The 22,991-nt window shown below is 37.5% G+C and overlaps 1 protein-coding gene across 1 annotated transcript; it reads left to right on the forward strand.

The window, feature by feature from the left end:
- The first annotated feature begins 16,517 nt into the window (after nt 1-16,517).
- LOC119654749 (tigger transposable element-derived protein 1-like) lies at nt 16,518-20,722 on the forward strand. The gene is made up of 2 exons (XM_038060283.1): nt 16,518-18,003; nt 19,632-20,722. The coding sequence occupies exons 1-2, from the start codon at nt 17,880-17,882 to the stop codon at nt 19,931-19,933; spliced, it is 426 nt and encodes a 141-aa protein (XP_037916211.1). The 5' UTR covers nt 16,518-17,879; the 3' UTR covers nt 19,934-20,722.
- Nucleotides 20,723-22,991: the final 2,269 nt, after the last annotated feature.

Here is a 22,991-nt window from a genome sequence, read left to right on the forward strand (position 1 = left end):
CGTTATATATTTTCCCATTCCGTTATAAGTACCATAGGCCAATCATGTCGGTAGGCATACCTCTGGAAAGCCCGAGGTATCCCGAAGCCTTCCTTTTGTTTTATTTTGTTTGTTTTGTTTTTGTTATCTTTAGTATATTCGCGGCCACAGGATGGATCACTTGATCCTCTCGTCTTTCAATTTTTAACTTTTTCCGTATTCGGTTCTGTTTTTTCGTTCTATACCTGTTTCAAGTTAATTTCCATTGGACCTCCGTCGCGTGTGATCTCCATATATATTGTTTCGCGCAGTGCCTACGTGCCTGGAATTTCCCTGAATTAAGTGCGTGCGATTGGTGTTATTTCCTTTACCCTGTATAGATATCATTTATCTATCTTCTTGTCTGAATTTAAGTGTATTGTGCATTTTCAGTTTGTGTTATCAAACATTAATTGAGGATTAGCTGTTCTCCTTTTCAGGTAAGACTGGTTTTTCTTTTTTCCTCTTTTTGATCATTTGTTTGCACAATTAACTTGTCTCCTCTCTTTTCATGTTCTTTTTCTCATATTTTTCCACTCATGATAATTACTTCTTATATTAAACTGATGTTTTTCATTGGTTTCTCCCAATTCTCTTATATATCTGACTTAATTGTCTTAAATGTTAGGTATCCTTCTCGCAGGATAAATTAGCTTTTGTATTTTATCTCTTTTTATCTTACTACTTCATGTTTCAAGCCTACTGATGAGATCCTGGGGACAGGATCGAAATACGTATCTAGGCGTCCCATTTATTAGTTTCATATTAGGTGCTCGATCTTGTCACTACGTTGAGTGGGCCCTCCATCTAAATTAAATTAATTTAGTATTGGCGAATTTTCTCCATACATACTCACCTTGTTGTGTAGTGCACGAGCTAGTTAGATTGTTAGTTTAGATTAGAATTTATATCCATTAGTATGGATTAATACTCTTTTCATGTGCACCTCCTTTTTGTGCAGCTTTTTGAGGTTTACTTGTAATTTTTTCCATCTTTATCTGGTTCTCTAATATTTAAAGTTTTTCTTGTATTGTCCCACATATCTCCCTTTAACCTGTATCTACTTATGACTTCTTAAATCTCCTTTCCCTTGTTACACTTGATTGCGGTTCAGTAAGAGTGTGACTGCCACATTGTGTGGCATAAATTATTACCTATCTTTTCCCTTAATTACCACCTTTCGAATTTTTTTGTCTTTTTTATCCCATATGTATTTAGCAAGATTGAGTATTCTCTACCACCATTACTCTTCTTGCATTTTTGAGTTTTTGGCTGATCATCACTCTTTTGTTGATAATCTGCCATCTTTCTGCTCTTCATCATAATCGTATTAATTATGTCCGAAGTAGTTTTTACTATTCCTTTTCACTGGCATAGTTTTCCTTTTCTTTTTCATTGGTCTTGTGGGGTTGTCTGTCTGGCTCCAAGTCGGAGGCGTCGGGTATTTATATATTTTACCAGGACATAGTTGTATGATAATTTACCTATACGGTTGATGAGAGCATCTTATTGAGTTGTTAGTTGGGACATGTTCCCCCTGGGGTACTCCAATATAATACCGTGAGTACAACTTCTCCCTTTTAGCTTTCTTCATGGCAATGACCTTCATCATTGTAGCATGATAGATCCTGGTCACATTAGCCATATGTCTGTTTTCAATTTTTGCTTTAACGGCTTTTGTCTTTTTTGAGATTTAGCTGAGGATCTTGGCGAAAATCTCTGTGGGTTATGAGTTGGAACTTCGGTGTTGGTTCAGTTTTTCTGATTTTTTAACATCTCCTTTAACATCTGCCATCAGATGTAGAGAGGCTGATGTCCTACTGGAGTGTCTACTCCTCCTCCTTATTTTACCTAGAGTCGTGGGCTTTACAGACAGTGTAAGGCAGCCCTTCTGACAGCAGTTGGGCTCCCGAACTCTTAATATTTCCAAGATTTCTTCAGATGACATTTGTGGCTCCTTTTGGAATTTCCTTCAACTCTTTTTCAAGTTTTCGAAGGACTTCTTTGAGGTTTTCTTCTTATGTTGTTTGTGGTTTTTTGGATACTTTATTAAAATCCCCTAATGGTATTTGCAGGAATAAATATTCATACCAACGAAAAAGAAACAACAAGTTTTTATTATTTCAAATAATCATTGGAAACACCGCATAATTTCACTCAGAATTCTAATCATCTCAATGAGATACATAGCTGACTGGCGTGGCAGTTGTACCTAAGACAGCCTGGAAACACCGCATAATTTCACTCATTAATCATCGGTGAGCACTGCAATTACTCTTGGGGTAGGGTCTACCGGATTTGCAGAGGGAAGCGAAATCACGACGTAGCTGGCATCATGGTGAACGGAGAACCGATGCTGACTTGGCGTGATAGTGTTTGTGCTCTGCTAGGTGAACTCTTTCCGAGATCCGAGCCTTCGGTGTCTCCGGACGGTCGCGCTCAGGGAGGGGAAGAAATTCCTCTCCTGGCGAGTTGTGAGATCGAGGAGAGCATGGCGAGGCTCAGGTCTCGGAAGTCACCTGGCTGGGATGGGTAGTAGTCCTCGGTCGTCTTCTCCCGGCCCTTGGCAAGGTCATGGAGAGGATTATCGTCCAGCGACTGGGGGTGAAATCATCCCATCTGGCGTCTGACAGGCACTATGGCTTCCGCACTGGGAGGTCCACCGACGACGCCTTGATGCATGTTAGGAACTTTGTTGTCCTCGCAAATACGTCCTTGGATTATTTGTTGCTTTCAAAGGCGCGTTTGACTACCTAAGTTGGTCCTCTGTGTTGTCCAAAATTCGTGAGTGTGACTGCCGGGAATTGGCTCTGTGGAAGAGCTACTTCTACGGTAGAAAGGCATTCGTCCATGGTGTCAACGAGCGTGTGTGGGTGAATGTTGAGCGCGGCTGCCCGCAGGGATCTATCGCAGATCCATTTATATGGAATCTGATGATGGACGAACTGTTGGGTGAGCTTTCTTCCGTGGCTAAATGAATGCCTACGCGGATGATCTTGGACTTCCTCCTGACTGGGCGTGGTAGCTTGAATGAGTTCCTCTTCAAGCGCAGCCTTGCCTCCAGTCAGGGCTGTGTTCTATGTGGGGCTGACTCGGAGGACTGGTTACATGTTCTCTGTGTCTGTCCAGCGTACAGTGACATCCGCAATCTAGACGACATGGGCGTTTACGTATTGAACGGTATCTTCGATGTTAGCCAGTGCCTTGCTAGCAGTGGGACGCTTAAACGCGCTAATGCATTCGCAAATGCTGCCTTCCGACGAAGGAGGGAGCTCCTCGGCGCTGCTTCGCTTGCAGTTGATGGGCGAAAGGTTCCGTTGCGGTTCTCCGCCTCGGGCTGATTCCAGTTAAACCGTTGAGGTGTTCCGTCCCCACGTACTCGAGGAGGGCGATCAGACCCGAGTCTGCAAGGAAGTTATCTGAAGTGGCTCTGCCACGAAACCTCACCGGAGGGTATCTGGTACCATGGGAACCGGGATGGCCCTCTGAGAGCATATGCTCCAGGAGAATTTCTGGAGGATGTGTTCTCGGCCCGGTTATTCGCGGTTGGCCCCCTAGTGGGAGTTTCATGGCGGTTGTGGTTATGCCTACATCGCGGGCAGAGCTCCTCGGAGCTCGAGCGTGGAGTTGCGCTGTACAACTCGGGTGCCGTACCCCTTAGTTGCGGCAGAGGTGTTAGATAGGCCTCGCATCCACTGGTATGAATGCTGAGCCTGCACTCAATGTAAACTAGGACCGCTGTGCTTGCATGGTGGGGCTCTGATTGTAGTCCCAAAATCAATCCGTGTCCGAAGAGGACCGTGGGATTAAGCCTTCACGGCAGGTACTCACGTTAAACCCCCAGGACTTTCGTATGACCCTTATAAATATTTCGGTCTTTATCATTATTTATGTTTTCCTTCACAACATGTCCTGTTGTTGAATAATAAACGGTGATGAATTTGTGCATCTTCGCTGCTCAGAATGACCCTAATAAAAGATAATATAATCTACGGATCTATAGGATTTTACGTAGATAAGAACCATATGTTAATATGTGTTATGTATTAGATAGTTTCATGGAAGATAAGGAACATATGTATATTATGTAAACAATTTTAAGGAAATATTAATACGAGGTGATCGAGAGGAAGAGAGGCCGATTTTCGATACGACATCAGTCTTGTTTCTATATCACAGTATGGAAGTAATAAAATAAACAACTGTGTAACAAGTACACACTAAGTATTGTTACGTAACTCTCGCAGTCGGTTCGCGGTTTTAAAAAGATAAATTTCATTCATTTTTACGCAAGATCAGTAAAACCGTGAAAAAGAATCTCGTTCGGAAGTCTTCTCCAAACCTTTTTTTGGTCTTTGTGCGACGACGAGAGACCGGGGAGATCAAGAAACTGGAAGAATTAATTAAAAAATTCAATTCAGTCCAAATAAAAAGAAAGATGGACTACAACAAGTGATCATCGTTTATTTCATCCATCCCTCCGTTCGATGGAAATCAGTCGGATTTGTATCCATTTATCAGGGCCATAGATGCCATCAAAAGTGATTTGAATCATAGTGAATTTAAAGTGCAGCTGACACAGCAAATATTATTGCGAATCACCGGAAGAGCAAGAGAGGCGATATTGATGTATAATCCGAGCTCGTGGAACGACGTGAAAAGGACGCTCATCACTCATTTCGACACAGCAGAGACGGAATTGCAGCTGCAGGAACGACTATGCAATTTTAAATGAAAATTCATATGCTATAAGCCAAAAAGATGAAATAATTAAAAGTAGATATCTCATGGCAAAAAACATATATAAATAAGTGCCCAGAACCCCTCAAAAGTGTTCTCTTAGCAAAAAAATCCTGCTACTTTCGAGGATATTAGAGTAATCCTTCATGAAAAAGGCTATATTCATTTTGGACAGAATAAATTTAGAGGGAAGCCAAATTCCCAGAATTTCAATAGAAACTTAAATCACCATTCAAGTACGCCTGTTAATTATACTATGAATCCCTAGTGGTTAAACCAACAGCCACAGTACCAAATGGGAAACAATAATTCGCGTTTGAGTAACAATTCGCAAACTATAATAATAATACTCCTTCAAGGAATAGAGGTTCAAGTTCGAGAAACTACGTCTATGAATACGGTTAATTCAAATAACACATCACTACATATACATGATGATAATCAGGATTTTCATTTACCTGCCTCGGATTGTCAAAACCAATTTTACCCATTCTTAAATTAACTATCAATGGTCATTTATCTCGTTGCTTGATTGATACTGGCTCATCAACTAGTTTTATGTCAGCCGCAAAAGTAAAATATTCTAGTAGGGCAAAATTGAGAGTACCAGCTTACCTCCAGACACTTGATGGAAACATTGAATGCACTGAGTTAATTAGGACATTTGCACCAGAAGAGTTTGGTGTTAAAGCTATTATGAATTGGGAAATAGCCAATATTTCTTTTCAAAATTTTAATGCTATAATCGGAGTAGCATTAGGATCCAGTATTCATATATCTCGTTCCGAACTTAAGATCAATGGTAATGTAATACCATTTGGGACTGATATTCCAACTCAAATCATTCAGGAATTTTCAAACGCTATTGATAACATTGAGACCCAAATAGATCAACAACCAGATCCTAATACTCACTCTATTGAAGAGTTAGAATTAATAGAGAAAATTAAAAATGAATTTCATGATTTGGAATACGATTCAAATAAGAAGTTAACATTCTCGCATGAAATAAAACATACTTTGAAATTGAAAACTGGTGAGCCAATTTACCAGAGAAACTATAGATTGTCTTTTCATACTAAAGACTTTATTAAAAAACAAATTAAAGAAGATTTGGCACAAGGAATTATACAGTCATCTTCAAGTCCATATAATTCGCCCGTATTGGTGGTACCCAAAAAGGGAGATACATATCGATTAGTTATCGATTTTATCGATTTTCGAAAAGTCAATTTGGTGACTGTCGAAGACAGATACCCAGTTCCACAAATTGATGATATTCTAGGAAAATTGGATAATGCTAACTATTTTACAACAATTGATTTCGCGAAGGGATTTCATCAGATCGAAATAGACTCCAAGGATCGACATAAGACGGCCCTTTCGACTGATGAAGGGCATTTCGAATTCACCCGAATGCCATTTGGATTAAAAAATTCGCCAGCAACTTTCCAAAGATTGATGAGCACAATCTTAGAAGAATACGTTAATTGAACATATATTGTGTATATGGACGATACTTTAGTGTTTAGCACTTCACTGCAAGAACATGAAATCGCTCTGCGTAAAGTACTATCTACTCTGCGTTCTGCTAATTTAAAGATTCAAATGTCCAAAACTCAATTTTTAAAAAAATCTACCGAATTTTTAGGATATATTATCACTAAAGATGGTATCAAACTAAACCCTAAGAAAGTTGAAGCGGTTCGCAATTTTCCGATACCAAGGACCACGAAAGAAGTAAAGTCATTTCTAGGACTAACTGGTTTTTATCGAAAATTTGTAAAGGACTACGCATTAATAGCTAAATCTTTGACGCTCAATTTGAAGAAAACACACTCAGTGAATCCGACAAACCCGGAATATATCAAATCATTCGAGAAATTAAAGAACTACATTCTGAATGAACCTATTTTAACACATACTGATTTTAATAAAATGTTCACTGTGACAACAGATGCTTCAAATTTTGCATTAGGAGCCGTTTTATCATAAGGACATAAGGCTATCTGCTATGCATCACGAACACTTAACGATACTGAGACGCGACTTGCAACTATCGAGAAAGAACTTTTAGCGATAGTTTGGGCCGTCAAATATTTCCGACCTTATTTATATGGACGAAGATTCGTACTTGAAACAGATCATAAGCCACTTACATTTCTACAAAGTATAAAGGAAGATACCCCTAAACTTTCCAGGTGGAAATTCAAATTCAAATCAAGAATCCAAATAAACGCAATAGACGTTGAACATAAAAAATCAGATTCCATGGCTACACAACATACAGCTCAGGTAGATAATACAAATTTCATAAGCATTTCAGAAAAACCGTTAAACTGTTTTAAATTACAGATTATTATAAACAAGTCGGGAAACCGGAAGCTTGACGCTTCAGGTATAAAAGGTTTTGTGTTTCCCTATGTGCTTAAGGGGAGTTTTTTATTCAATTTCTAAAAGATGATAATATACTATTAGTAAATTTATTTGAGCAGATACCGGAATGGGACATATTTTGAGGCCTAGATTTCATCTAGGCGCACCACCCTGATTTTTTTCGGATTTTTAGGTTGGGTAGTTTCCGAAAATGAGTTCTATCTCACTTCAAGTGCGTACATTTTGACTCCTTACTCACGCACTTTACAATTTATGCCAAAACTAATGTCAGTTTCGGAGAGCACAAATTGAGACCTTTCATTTGATATGCTACACAACTATATCCGGTAAAAAAAAAAACACAAAACCTTAAAAATGGAAAACGTATCCATAGCAGTACCAAAACCTTGTTAAGTGGCAAAAGGATAGTATTTTACTACAAACGTTTCACTGCGAAAGAAGCTCAGCACATACTAGAAAACCACATTCCAGATGTCGGAAGAGTAGGACTTACAGTTCCCAGTAAAACTATATTATCAACTTTTCAGAATGAATAATGAATAAGAAATGGAAACTAAATCATCCTCAACTCACTATTGAGAATTGTAGTTATGTTTTGAAAGATTGTTCACATTCAGATATGTTCAAATCATTGCTAAAGAACATCAAGAAACAAACCATTTAGGGATTAACAAACTATACGGTAAACTCTACGCAAAATGTATTTTTATCCCAAAATGAAACAAAGAATTTCCAATTATATTAATAAGTGCACTATCTGTGCGGCTGCTAAATACGACAGACACCCTCCAAAAGAACCATTTAAGATGACTTTAACTCCGTCAGATATTAGAGAAATCTATCACCTAGACATTTGGTTTCGGGACAATAAACACCCATATCTCACGTGTATAGAAAATTTAGTAAGTTTCTTACAGTACAACAGCTAGAAAACAAACAATGGGACACTATTATCAACGCGTTACAGTCAATATTTAACAGAATAGGCTCTCCTAAATACTTAGTTTTTGACGAGGGTGCTATCACTAGTAAAAAAACTAAAGAATGGTTAGAAAAACAAGGAATTTCTTATCATTTATCTTCCCGGGACCATAAAACAGGAAACTCCGACATAGAAGTAGCTCACAGAACACTTAACGAACAACTGTGTGTATTTTTGCAAAGGCAAAAGCACGAAGATTCTGACTTGAAACTTTTCGATCCAATAGAGCAATGCTTGTATTACTATAATAATAATAAGCACTCTGTAACTAACGAAACACCTTTCAAAGTATTTTTTGGAAAAACTGAGCTAAGCAAAACTGAGATATTAAAAAGCCTCCAAAACAAGAAGGAAAAATGGATTCCTAGGTCCAATCAGAACAGGAAACACGTTCTTCTTGACGACAAATATAAAAAGATTATTCCAAAGAATAAGTTAGATTTGAGATATGTAGTTGAGAAACATAATCCTAAGACACACCCTCAACGACCGAAAAAGCTAACAAAACATCACAATATTTACAGGGATACTGGTGGTGATGCTAACAATATTCCCGGTTCTGGTTAGAACACAAATCACGATTACGCCACTACCTCAACAAAACGGGTACATTTATATGAAAACAGAAACTCAGTTTGAGGCAACAAAGATAATCATCGTCGGGCATCCTATATACGAAACAGATTTAACGAATATGGTATCAACTTTATATAGTATGTTATACAAAATGGAGACGACTCCAGTTTCGTTCCAAAATATTCCTTTCAAAGTTTGGAGCACTTGGAAGCAGAAGTCAAAACACTATTTCCCAGTATTAAGCAGAAACGAGGTATCTTAAATTTTGTAGGGACAATTAGAAAATGGCTAGAAGGTACCTTCGATAATGAAGACAGAGAGCTGTTTCAAAGAAACTTCGGAACTATTGAGTCCAATGAAGAAAAACTTAGAGTAAATGAAAACACAATTCTCCGGTCAGCAAATACTCTTCGGTCTGAGATAAATATAATAACTAATTCTATTAACGAAGATCATGGTATTCTCAACAATTTTCACAATATTTATCCTTGGCCCAGAAGAAAATTGATAAACTTTCAGAGTTAGTATTGAATAATCAAGCCCACAAGTCATCACGTGATGAGAAAATGATCACAAACGACCCTTCTTCCAAGAAAGATGCCGAAACACATGTTAGCGTAGTTTATGTTGTAAAGCAATAAAATTCACGGGTCTGAATCTGTTAGAGATAAGGTTTGTGTATTTTTCATAGTGATAATAAAATAATTAGGATCATGAGTCATAGGGAAATGTGTTATATATTTTCCCTATCTACTCATTAGACATAAGCAATACTATTTAAGAGACTAGAATGTAAGAAACAGGGAGTTGTTTGAGTACCTCTAGCCTGTATAGTCTGGCCCTGTGCAACAAGTAACAAAATAACGTTACCAAATAGCAAAGTATATCATTAACGTTAACTTGCGCCCAACTAACCGGAAAGTTCGCGTTTTCAACACCGTTAATATCGCGGATAAAAACCGGGAAACTCACACTGTATAAAAAAGCAACGAGTGACATTATAAGGACCGTGTGACATTTATAGTTTGTGATTTATAGTTAGTGAAAAGAACAAAAGTGGCCAAACAAAAAAAAAAATATTAAGTTTAATGACTGGTTGTGAATACTCAATGGAGTTTCTTATTCTGTAAGTACAACTTTATGTAAACCGTTTGGACGACATTTTACATTTTTTTTTACACTAGAACTACACTAAAAACTACATTTATAATGTCTTTGATCGCGGAAGCTATTAACGATTTGGTGGTTCGGATCACAACCGAGATAGTTTCGCGTATGCAAACCGAAATGCAAAGTCAAATTAATCACGTGGCCTCTCAGTTAAGTACGACTGTAGAAGCAACTAATTCGACATTAAATTCTCGAATTAGCGACCTTTCCTCTCGAGTCGAAACTGCACTTCCCTTGGTTTCGATAGAAAAATATGAGGATATAGAAATCAATGATGGTATTCAATGTGATATTTCGCTTGAAGTTGTTAAATCCGTTCCCGAATTTTCAGCAATTATGGGAAAATACCCTTCCTGGTGGCAATCTGCCAAAGCTGCTATAAAGCCGTTTGAAAGGTTTTCCAACTCTAACCGTCATTATCAAGCTGTAGCAATTATTAGAAATAAAATCACTGGAGCAGCTGACACGGTTCTGTCTTCATTCAGCACTCCATTAAACTTCTAAACGATTCTGTCTAGGTTAGACCATACTTATTCGGATAAAAGATCACTTCATCTCTTAGAGCAGGAACTGTCTACATAACGACAGGGTAGAATGTCTATTGATCAGTATTATGATACTGTCGAGAAACAACTTACGGTTATTACCAATAAAGCAATAATGCAATATTCCGGAGACGTAGATTCATTAAAGTTACTCAATAACAAATATAGAGGCGACGCGCTTCGTGTGTTTATATCAGGGTTAAATCGTCCGTTAAGTAACGTCCTATTCTCAAGCAGGCCTGTAGATCTACCTAGTGCTTTAGCTCTAGCCCACGAACTTCAAATGAATCAGGAACGATCAGTTTTTGCAAATGCATTCGCGGAAAGAAAAACTCATAACACGATACCTCGTAAGAATTTTCCACAATATAGATTAGTATCTGAAAAAAAAAAACCGTCCACTTTTCCCGAACCAATGGAATTGGATCCATCAACATCTCGCGCAATAGCGCAAAATTTCAAAATATGGGAAACAGGAACTCTTCTTTTAGACAAGAAGCGATTCCTGCACTTAGTTATGCCAATCACATCCCTCATGGGAATCAGAGACTTCAATATACACAGCAAAATAAAAATCAGCGGCGTAATAGAGATAATAACAATACACAGCGTCTTAATTACACAAATGTACAAAACGCCGAACACATGTGCAATCGAAATCAGGCAAATTTACAAGAAAGGGATGTGTATCAAACCGAAAGTGAATCTGACCACTACTCATATACAGGTGATCAGCTCAACTTTTTAAGCATTAGTTCCCGCTTACCGTTCATAGAAAAAACGGCAGGCAATGGTCAAAAATTAAAAATACTGATAGATACTGGAGCGGCTAAAAATTATATAAAGGATTTTCCGTTTCTAAAAACGGTCGAGGCCGTTAAGGAACCTTTTTACGTTTCATCCATTAATGGTTCTACATATGTATCAAAAAAATGCACAATACGAATCTTAGGCAAGGAAACAACTTTCTTTATATTATCAAACCTCAATGATTTCGATGGAATTATAGGCTATGATTTTCTAAAAGAAATCGGTGCCTCTGTAGAAACAAGTTCCAGTGAAATAAAATACAAAGGAGGCGTTGAATCCCTTCGTTTTATGGAATGTGCTCAAGTTAATAGGTTGGAGATTACATATAAGGATATCCCTGAAGAAGTCTGTTCTGATTTCAAAGCTGTTGTAAACCGCAACTCTGAAGTTTTTGCCGACCCAAATGAAGCGTTACCGTACAATACATCAGTTGTGGCTACAATTCGAACCACGACGAATGAGCCCTTTTATTCTCGTAGCTATCCTTATCAAATGTCAGCCAAAGACTTTGTCGATAAAGAGGTTCAATCTATGCTTCACTCCGGTATTATCCGTAAAAGTAGGTCACCGTACAATAATCCAATCTGGGTCGTCGATAAAAAAGGAATGGATGAATCAGGTAATCGGAAAATGCGACTAGTAATCGATTTTCGTAAACTTAACGAAAAAACTATTTCAAATCGTTACCCGATACCAGATATATCAGTGATCCTCGCAAATCCCGCCAACTCGACATTTTTTCCAACCATAGATTTAAAATCAGGTTCCCATCAAATATTTTTGGCCGAAAAAGACAGAGAGAAAACAGCATTCTCCGTGAATAATGGCAAATACGAATTCTGTCGCTTGCCTTTCGGTCTTAAGAATGTCCCTGCAATTTTTTAACGAGCAATTGACGATATTTTACGGGATGACGTAGGCATTCGTTGCCATGTGTATATCGATGATGCCATAATCTTTTCTAAGGAGGCAAAAACTCACACAAAAGATATTGAAATTATTTTTAAAAAATTATTTAACGCGAACATGAGAATAGCACTGGAAAAGTCAACTTTTTTCAAAACAAGTACAGAATTTCTTGGATTCACTGTGTCTGAAAAAGGTTTGAAGACATATGAAGACAAAGTCCGCACGGTTTTCGAATATAGAGAGCCAACGACCCTTCGTTCCTTGAGGGCATTTTTAGGCTTATCTGGATATTGTAGACATTTCATAAAGAATTATGCAGCAATCGAAAAATTACTAACGCAATTATTACGTGGCGAAAATGGTAATATTGGAACAAATTAATCTAAGAACAAGGAAATAACTTTATCCGTAGCCGCCAAGGACGCTTTTAATAGGCTAAGAAAGATCCTGGCATCTGAAGATGTGACTCTTCTTTTTCCAGATTTGTTTAAACCTTTTGAGCTCACTACAGACGCATCTTCTGTTGCTATAAGAGCTGTACTATCGCAAAATGGGAAGCCCATCACTTTTGTATCGCGTACCCTTACGCCTACAGAAGAAAACTATGCGACAAATGAGCGAGAAATGCTGGCCATAGTATGGGCCCTCCAAACTCTGCGAAACTATTTGTATGGGGTTACCAATCTGAGTATATTCACGGACCATCAGCCGCTTACATTCTCTATATCTGATCGTAACCCCAACATGAAACTCAAGCGTTGGAGAAGCTTTATTGAAGAATTTGCTCCAAAATTCCACCATAAACCTGGTAGTAGTGATGTAGTAGCCGACGCGCTGTCGCGCCAACACATCCAGCACCTAGGTGAGAGTGAAATTACGGATGAAGCATGTACGAATAGTCAAGTATCATTAACACAGCATATTCGAACGGTATCCCAACCAATAAATGGCTTCAAGAATCAGATTTTTCTATCGTTTGCAAAGTCAACCGAGAAGGATTCCATAACACCATTTGCGGGTTACCATCGACATAATATTCGATTTAAAGATATTCAGTCACTACATTTGGTACTGAAAAAAATTATAAATTATAATGTAGTGAACGGAATTTTTTGTCCACATGAGGTACTGGGAAAAATTCAAAGTGAACTGATTATGCTTTTCCCGGCAGTACGTTTCAGGCATACTACCAAGTTTGTAATAGATCTTCCCAATAGAGACGATCAGCTCGAAACTATCGCTAACGAACACGAAAGAGCCCATCGCTCAGCAGCTGAGAACTACCAACAAATTGCTTAACTCTTTACGCTTCCATAGAATAAAAAGATCAATAGACTTTATAGGTTCCGCTTTAAAATTTGTCGCAGGAACGCCTGACCATAGCGATTTCGTGTTAGTAAACGAACGACAATCAAGGTTGATCGCAGCCGAAAACCAACAAATCGAAATTAATAGCGAATTCATGAAGAAAATAAACGAACTTACAACACAAATTAATGTGTTACGTCGCAATTATTATTCTCAAAGCAATGACTCTATTGGGCCCCATCTATTTCAACTCATATCCGTAAGAAATCAAAGAGCTATCAGAATGTTAGATAATGTCGTCTACTCGGTCATTTTTGCCAAACTTAACATTGTAAATCCTACTATTCTACAAAATTTTGAGATAGAACAACTAAATAATGAAATATCCAGTATAAGTATTAATGAGATATTGTTAGCCTCAAGTGTAACAGTTTATTCTGATCATAGTTTATTAAAATTTCTTGTTAAAATACGTAAAATTAAGGAAATTAGAATTTTTCCTGTGGTCCATGAAAATATTATGTTAAATTTAAATAATAGTCACATCGGTATGTGTAAATCGGGCAATAAACCGTTGCATTTATGCAAAGAATCGACAGGAATACCATTTTGCCAAGAGGATGTACGCGATTACTGTTTGCGTCAAATTTTTAACAACGACACGACGACATGCGGAACATCTACTGCGCATCACATACCGCCAGTGATGCAGATCGACGAGAACACCCTGCTTATCAACGACGGGGAAGGAATAATCAACGAAAATGGTCAAGACGTAAACGTAAACGGAACCTGTCTCGTGATTCATTCCAACGACGTCTTTATTAACGGAACCTTGTACCCGACATCAATAAAAAAATCAAGGATGGAACCATTAACGGCCAGCATCTTTAAATTAAAGGCATCTGAACATTCTACACTCGTTTCTCTTCCATATCTTCAACAGGTCCACATACAAAATTTGGAGAAAATAGACCAGATGACCGGACATGTCAAGTTGCAACAAGCATTCTATTGGTTCAGCGGCACTATTTTATTAGGCATCTTTGTCATCACTACGACTTTCTACTACAAACACCGTAGGCAACAAATGGTCAACAACGAACAAGTCGACGAATCCAATATGGAACCAAGGGTTCAATTCATTTTGAAACAGATTGAAATTATGATGCAGATCCGGGACGTCTCTGTTTAAGAGGGGCGATAGTCATCACGTGATGAGAAGATGATCACAAACGACCCTTCTTCCAAGAAAGATGCCGAAACGCATGTTAGCGACAACACATTAGCAGATAAACCTTGTGTATCTTATGTTGCAAAGCAATAAAATTCACGGGTCTGAATCTGTTAGAGATAAGGTTTGTGCATTTTCCATATTGATAATAAAATAATTAGAATCATGAGTCATAGGGAAATGTGTTATGTATTTTCCCTATCTACTCATTAGACATAGGCAATCCTATTTAAGAGACTAGAATGTAAGAAACAAGGCAGTTGTTTGAGTACCTCCAGCCTGTATAGTCTGGCCCTGTGCAACAAGTAATAAAATCACGTTATCAAATAGCAAAGTATATCATTAACGTTAACTAATGTATTCTTAGCATAATCACTGGAAAACCAAACAATTGTACTTTGATTAAAAACACACAAGAATCAATCAGCCAAATTTCAAATACGATGTTTTCGTTAATAAATATTCAAGATAAGTATTTACAAACATTTTGTAACGAATCAAAATCTGTCTTATTACAATCAAATAACTGTAATTTCTCGATTAGTAAATACTCCATCTTGAGAACAACAATTAGCAATTATATACCTACTTTGGAACCTCAATTGTATCCTATGACGAACATAAGTTATATGGAACCAATTTCCATGCATCATATCCAAAACTTAGAAAATAAGACCTTAAATCTGTCAAACATAACTAAATTGGAAACACTTAAGGAAAATAATTTTAACTCATCAGTAGCCATATCATTACCCATAATCGTATTCGCCTTCATCATGATAATACTTTTCGTAAAATCTGTTTGTAAGAAAAAAATCTGTAAAAATAACCATAAAAATAAGACAGTAACAGACAAAGTTGAGGACAACTTCAATCTTAAGGAGGGAGGAGTTACGGAACCGTCCGCACCGTCGTGGGTTTCAGAAAGCTGTGTGCACAATGGGTGCCGCATTCGCTAGCTGTGGAACAAAAACACATTCGAATGCGCTTTTCTCAGCAACATTTAAAGCGTTTTCGAAAGGATAAAGTGGATTATGTGGGTCGATTCATCACTATGGTTGAGACTTGGGTCTGTCGCCATGATCCTGAATAAAACAAGAGGCTAAAAAGCTTCTTTGGCTCCGAAACGAGTTCCTGTTCAGAGATCGGCCAACAAGGCGTTAGCATCAGTTTTTTGGGATGCGAAAGGAATTTTGTTTGTAGATTACTTGCAAACTAGTAAAACAATAAATTCTGAATATTATTGTAACCTTCTAGACCAGCTGAAGGAAAAAATTCGTGGAAAAAAACTAGGTTTGCAGGAGAAAAAAATCCTTTTCATCAGGACAATGCACCGTATCACAAGAGCATTTTGACAATGGCTAAAATCCATGAATTCAAGTTCGAATTGTTGGAGTATCCATCGTATTCACGAGATTTGATCCCTAGCGACTTCCGTTCGTTTCCAGACCTAAAAAATTCATGCATGAAAAGCGTTTTTCATCAAATGATGAGGTCATAACCGCTGTGGAAGTGTATTTTTCAGCCCTTCCAGATTCTCATTTCAGGGAGGGAAATCATAAATTGAAATCTCGTTGGAACAAATGTATTGATGTTCGAGGAGATTATACTGAATAATAAAGTGCATTTCAAACCAAAAAATTGTGTTTTTCTTATCGAACCGCAAAACTTATTGGACAACCTGGTATATCATTTTTGACTTATAACACTCGAAAATTTAAGGAGCATGCGTCGAGTTAATACGTTTTTTTGTTGAAAGGGGTGAACTTGGTGTACGTGAACAAACCTCGATGGTTGTAAACAAAAGGAACCATCTGAACAAATTATTTTGGTTTATTATGGTTGGTTTGCAAGTTTACATGAAAACGGAAGGACATTAGAAGATTATTCTTAGATAAACATTGAGAGCGAGTTAGGTAATTACACTTTCAGATAACGCTGGGTAAAGATCCGTTGCATGTAAGCAATCTGTTCAAATAAAACCTGAAAGGATTGGACGTTGCAAATATTAAAATCCAACTATGTACGTAATTATCTGACACATAAATAAAAGAGGCCTCGTTAGTTTTAATTCAATCTTGGTAGTAAAACTCCAAACTAAAGGACGCCTCATACGATATTGGTTTGATTTCAAGTAAGAAATTAACGAGTAAAACTTGGTAAGAAACTTTTTTTTAAACGGACCTTCATATTCTTAGCGACAAAATTGTTTTAACAGAAAAAGGATCGAAAACCCGCATAGCCGTATGGATAAAGGATACAGCTCCTCTAAAAAGAAGAGGCAAAGGCAAATTATTAATTGAAAAACAAAAATGGAAATAATTAAACATTTGGACGAAGGAGAGAGAGCCGCACAAATTGCTGTTTCCTTAGGATTGAAGGCATGTGCTATCAGACAAATAAAAAGGAATGCGAAAAAATTTGCGAGCATATGAAGGCAGGCATTTTTTCACCAGGAAGTACCATAATAACAAAACACTGACCCTTTGTATTAAAGAAGATGGAAAGATTGTTGTATGCCTGAATTCTCGACATGAACCAGAAAAGTATACCAATTTCAACTGCAGTCATCCAAAAATGGTATTCAATACCATCAGAAGTGAAAACGAAGCTTTCCAATTTAATGCAAGTCGAGGATGGTTCGGCAAGTTCAAATCGAGATTTGGTCAGCAAAATTTAAAATTAACTGAGCTAGTGCTAGTGCTGATTATGAATTAGCGAAAAATTTTCCCAACATGCTTAAAAGTATTATTGGTAAAGGCGGTTACAGCCCGAGACAAGTTTTTAATGTCGATGAGATAGGACCTTACTGGAAGCGTTTACCACCACATACATTTATTTCCAAGGAAGAAGCTACAACACCAGGCTTCAAAGTCTCCAAAGACAGGCTTACACTTGTTTTGGGCGGAAATGCCGCTGCGATTTCAAACTGAAGCCTCTCCTAGTTGACCATTCGGAAAATCCAAGGGCCTTAGGTCATTTGAAGACATAATAAAAAGACTTTGGTTACTTCGACGTTATTCACTGAATGGTTTAGAAATGAATTTTGCCAAGGAGTCAAAGAATACTGTAGGGAGAAGTTTCTGTCATTAGTCGATAATCCTCCTGGAATCCTGAAACTCTCAACCAAAGCGATGAAAATGTGAAAGTGGTCTTCCTACCGCCAAATACCAATTCTCTGTTGCAACCCATGGACCAAGGTGTAATTGCTACCTTTAAAGCATACTATCTGCGTCGAATTTTCAGGCAGTTGGTGGAACGTTTAGACGATATAATAGCATTGGATATCGAAGCTTCTTGGAAAGAGGCAACTACACTCCTTTTCAAAATTATAACCGCACGGCAAAATTCTAAGTTCTATAGTTCTCGATATAGATGCAGCTGTCTCATTTTTTCAGCAGTTAGTGTAATAGTCTGTTGTTCGAAATATACCGACTAACGGTGTTAGTCGTAACCGTTCAGAAATATTTCACAGAAAACCGGTTTTGTGCTATTTCAAAAGTATAACCGCGCGCGACTGATACTGTTTGTAGGCTGCTGAAAAAACATATTTTTGTAAAATTGTTAGTTTCTTTTGATCGATTCTGCTCATTGATTAATTTTTTTTAAATATGCCACGAGGGGTTAAGCTTACCGATTATGAAAAAGGGCAAATTAGTGCCTTATTTAAAGAAGGTATATCAAAACGCGAAATAGCGTCAAGAATAGGCAGATCGGATCGAGTAGTTCGTAATTATTTAAATAATGTGGACAATTACGATACTAAAAAGCGAAAAGGAAGACCTAGAGTGCTTTCCGATAGAGATCGACGTTCCATAAGCAAAGCGACTTCAAATTCCACGAACAGTTTAAGAGGCATAAGGAACGAATGTAAGCTTTCTGTATCGATTCCGACCATATGGCGGGAAATAGATCGAAATCCTAATCTCGTACGGGAAAAAATGAGGAAAGCACCACGATTACAGCAGCATCATAAGGATGCTCGACTGGAATTCGCCCGAAATAACATGTCACGACATTGGGATCAGGTATAACCTTTTTGTTGGCGGATGTTTTCAGCAAAATTATCTTTTATTTTTGATTAGGTAATTTTCTCTGATGAGAAAAAATTTAACTTAGATGGTCCGGATGGTTTTGATGGCTACTGGCGAGATTTGCGTAAGGAACCACGATATCTGTCCAGAAGGAATTTCGGAGGTGGAACAGTTATGGTCTGGGGAGCCATTTGTAGTAAAGGTACAGTGCGTCTAGCATTTACATCGGCGAAAATGAATAGCCAGGAGTACCAGAATGTTCTGCAGGATAATCTCCTTCCTTTTATAAACTCTTTTGAGGGCAATGAAGTAATTTTCCAGCAAGATAATGCCAGCATACACGTAACTAGGTCCACTAAAGCCTGGTTGGAAGCGAATTCCATAGCCACACTTGAATGGCCAGCCTGCTCACCAGACTTGAATCCTATAGAGAATGTCTGGGGATGGCTAGTCCGACAGATTTACTCCCAGGATAAAGAATATTCTTCCAGAAATGAGCTGAAAGAGGCCATTGAAAGAGCATGGCATGAGTTGACACCACAAATGCTCTCAAAATACATTCATTCGATGCCTAATCGAATCTTCGAAGTGATTAAAAAGGGAGGAAACACTATCGATTATTAAGCCATGAGTTAGGTCTGCCCATTATTGTTTTATTTATTTTTTATGTAACGAGGTAATTAATGCGGTTATAATTATGAAAAAGGACAATTTTACTTTTTTTCTCAATTTGTTATGTTTTTACACATTTTTTAAGCTTAATTGCTATTTTTAGGTTTCATTTTTGTTACATTATGTTTGTTTTTATACATTTTCGAATTTAATTTAAGTTTGGTTATTTTCACATCTTTTCATAATAAAAAAATTTACTCAGTAATCATGCGGTTATAATTTTGAAAAGGAGTGTAGTGGCACAATGAACAAATCCTGGCGTAAAATCTGGTCAAAAGCGGTTGAGCCTCTTTCTGGCATTGATATCGACAGCGATTCAGAAATCAACAGAGAAATTCTTGAGATTGCGGAAACTATAGGCTTTGACGTAATCGATGAAAAGGATATATTTGACATAATTAATACTCCTGAAGTGCCACTTTCCAACGAAGAATTGTTGAATATTGTAAAAGATGACATAGAATTGGTACAACAAAATTTAGACGAGTGGAAAAAAGTTTCCAACCAAAAAAATTTACAAATTCTTGGAAGACATTGAGAATGCGTTGGAGATTTGGAGGATGATCGAGACAATGAAAGAAGGCAGGCGTCCTTTTCAATATGAAAAAGTGTTGAATGTTGTCGGCAATTGTACAAATCGCGAAAGCTTAAAGCAAGTCAGACAACTTTAACTAAATTTTTCAAACCGTCAACATCTGGGGCAGCTTCTCAACTGCAAACCTCAGCAGGAATGCATCGTGATTTGTCATCAAGTGATGAGGAGTGCCTCATAAATATTCATGTTGATATACAAGTGTACTTCCATAATATTTTCTAATTAATCCTCTTTATTTTTGTACTTCATAAGCAAGAAGCGACAATTAACGAAGAATTCTACTCTTCTTTACCCTATGCATACGAGCATGTATTTCTTACGCTTCGACTTACCACGTTTTCGGCTTATAACGCACTTCCATGGAACCAATTAACGTGATAAGTCGAGGTATGCCTGCATATATCAGATTGCAAACTTAAAGCTTTAAAAACTAAATTTTCTGGTGTGAGTATAATAATTTGGTCGCATTGTATTTCCATCGTTACAAATCGACTTTATAATTAGAACTACCCTTTCAGTTACCAAAATCTATTTATGGATATAAAAGGAACCTTTTGACCAGTAAGCGTGCTCCAAAATGTGTTAATCCTTCACAGAAGGTAAAAATTTCACAAAGCGCTTAGCTGCTACCTTAATTTAAGAATATTTTCTAAAAAACTAAACGCTTATATCTTCATATTTGGATGATCCTGCGGTTTTATATGGATCGCGGCAATCGTTAAAATTTCGATGTGTTACTGACATTGTTGCTGTAGGAATATTTCTTATATTTTATGTATTTACACCATGTGTAGATTAAAAGCGCAGACTTACCTTGAATCGCGTTATGAAGAGAATCAATTTCCAACAAGCATGAAACACTCAGCTCCACCGGAAAAGTCGACATTTGGAATTTCCATCCAACGCCCAGAAATATCGGAGTCACATTTGGAGCGCACTTTTCAATTCTAGATTTTAATTCGAGTCCGCGCACGGTACACATCCAATTTTAAAAGTATTTCTATCGCTTAACGGAAACTATTGTTGTGAGAATTTTTACAGTAAAGAGAAAGTAGTATTTGCCCGGAAAAGTCACATATCCGCCGACTGCTCTTAGCCGAACATAATTCAAAATTACCAGAAGCGCAACAGGTGGATGCAGTTGTTCCAACTCGAAACTTTCGCGCTGATTAATCACTGTACACTTTTAAATCTGAATCTTTCTCACACATCACGGAATACGTATCCTATTTCATACTTGGATGCAAATGTTCTTTGGTTTCTTATTGTTTTATCCCCACAACTTCCTACACTGTCCGAAATGTGCATTAAAACAACTTTTAACAAGCTGCAAAAGCTTTATGCTTAGGAAATACTAAGCAAGATACCTTCAGGATAATCAGCGAAACGTTGAGGCTCTACTATAAACAACAGTGAGAAACAGATATCGCTCGATTTGGAAATTGAACCGGTAAAATGTGAAACAGAACAGTTTTTAAATGCACAACCTTAACATCACATCTCTACGACTTTCAGAGGTTTTTTGACCGCACAACCCACGAACGTCACAAACCAAAGCTTGGCTTAGCACCCCACACATCTCACCAACCCACACGAGGACTACCCTCTCAACTTGGATCTGATACTAAACGCAAATCACTCAGTAAATTGACAACAGAATCCACGGTGTCTTCTTCTTGTTACATCTGTGGTAAAGTTATTTTAATAATTGAGCTGTCGAATTCTCACAATCAGAGGGCGCTAGGCGTACAATTTTACTTACTCCGGAAGTGAAAAGCGGGGGAATTGCAACCGTTTTACTAAGAAAACCGTTAACATTGGAGGGATTTTTCCAGATAGATATTTGTTGAAGTTTGAGATTGAGAGCGCTTCAAAGGTCACGGAAATTGAGGGTTGAATGAAAGAGAGTGCAGGATTCAAGTTAAACAATTTCTTTAATTACAAACAAAAATAAAGCAAAAAATTCAGGTGAAGAACGCGTGTGGCCGTGTGGGCTCGACTCAGGAGAAAATGCTCACGCGAGTTATGAATACTACCCGATTGAGTATCCAAAAAATATGAGGATTTAGAGTCTCAACCGTGAGACTAGATTGAAAATACCTTCTTTTCTATTATGAAGACACTTTATTTTATAATAATTCACTTAATTGTTGCTTCACACACTACACAACTTCCAACTAATTGTGAATTAGAATTTTAAACTGTGACTGGACCCGATTATTAGAATACTGACTTGTAACTGAGGTGAGATCTGAACTATTACTCCCTAGATTATGAGATGGAAATTCTATTATTAAAGTATTCTAAACAAAGGATGCAAAATGCTAATAATGAAATTTATATTATGTGGATCGAATGAATTTATCTATTGTTTGATATAGTGATGACTTGTAATATTTAGGATATGAATTTGATATTGGGGATGATAAGATGATGAGTCACATGGTGTTGATTAGTTTAGAACGGAAGAATGTTTACATCAGTTGGAGGATGTCTACCTATGAACTTAGTATGAATGTTTATATTATAGTTTCCTTTTTGTGATATGGTCTGATGTCATTGTTTGGACTATTGGTGGAGGTGACCTTGTAGTTAAGTGCAAGTGTACTAATTGTACTTATGTTAGTGGGTGTAAAGTCCTGTGTAACTCGCGGAACCAGCTTTTGCTTGCGCCAAGAGCCCCGAACGGGCGCTGGAAGCAGTCGAGGCGCCACCGATCTATGGTGGTTTATGTCAACTGTCTCTACTTATTTGTGCTCGCAGAAAATTACTTCCGCTGTTATATGAGCGAAGATAGGCCTATTTGATGGTAATTTTTAAATACCAACAGTGTGCCGGATGGACTGCTGATGGGCAATAGAAACTGATATCAGAAATATTCAAATAGATTGTTCATAAATGTTCTATAATGTTCAGTTCACGCACAACAATTTCAACTGGAACAGTAAAACTTTTCAATTGGGCACTCGGTAATCGGGACAGCTTGCAACTGGGACGTTAT

The sequence above is a fragment of the Hermetia illucens genome, chromosome 1 (genome assembly GCF_905115235.1).
Source record: "Hermetia illucens chromosome 1, iHerIll2.2.curated.20191125, whole genome shotgun sequence".
In the NCBI taxonomy this organism is placed as follows: Eukaryota; Metazoa; Arthropoda; class Insecta; order Diptera; family Stratiomyidae; genus Hermetia; species Hermetia illucens.

What these genes read in the sequence shown, in the direction of transcription:
- LOC119654749 (XM_038060283.1), top strand. Translation starts at nt 17,880, where the DNA reads ATGGACCAAGGTGTAATTGCTACCTTTAAAGCATACTATCTGCGTCGA. An exon ending in TTCTTGGAAAGAGGCAACTA is followed by an intron (nt 18,004 to 19,631) that starts CACTCCTTTTCA and finishes AAAAGGAGTGTA; the next exon opens with GTGGCACAATGAACAAATCC.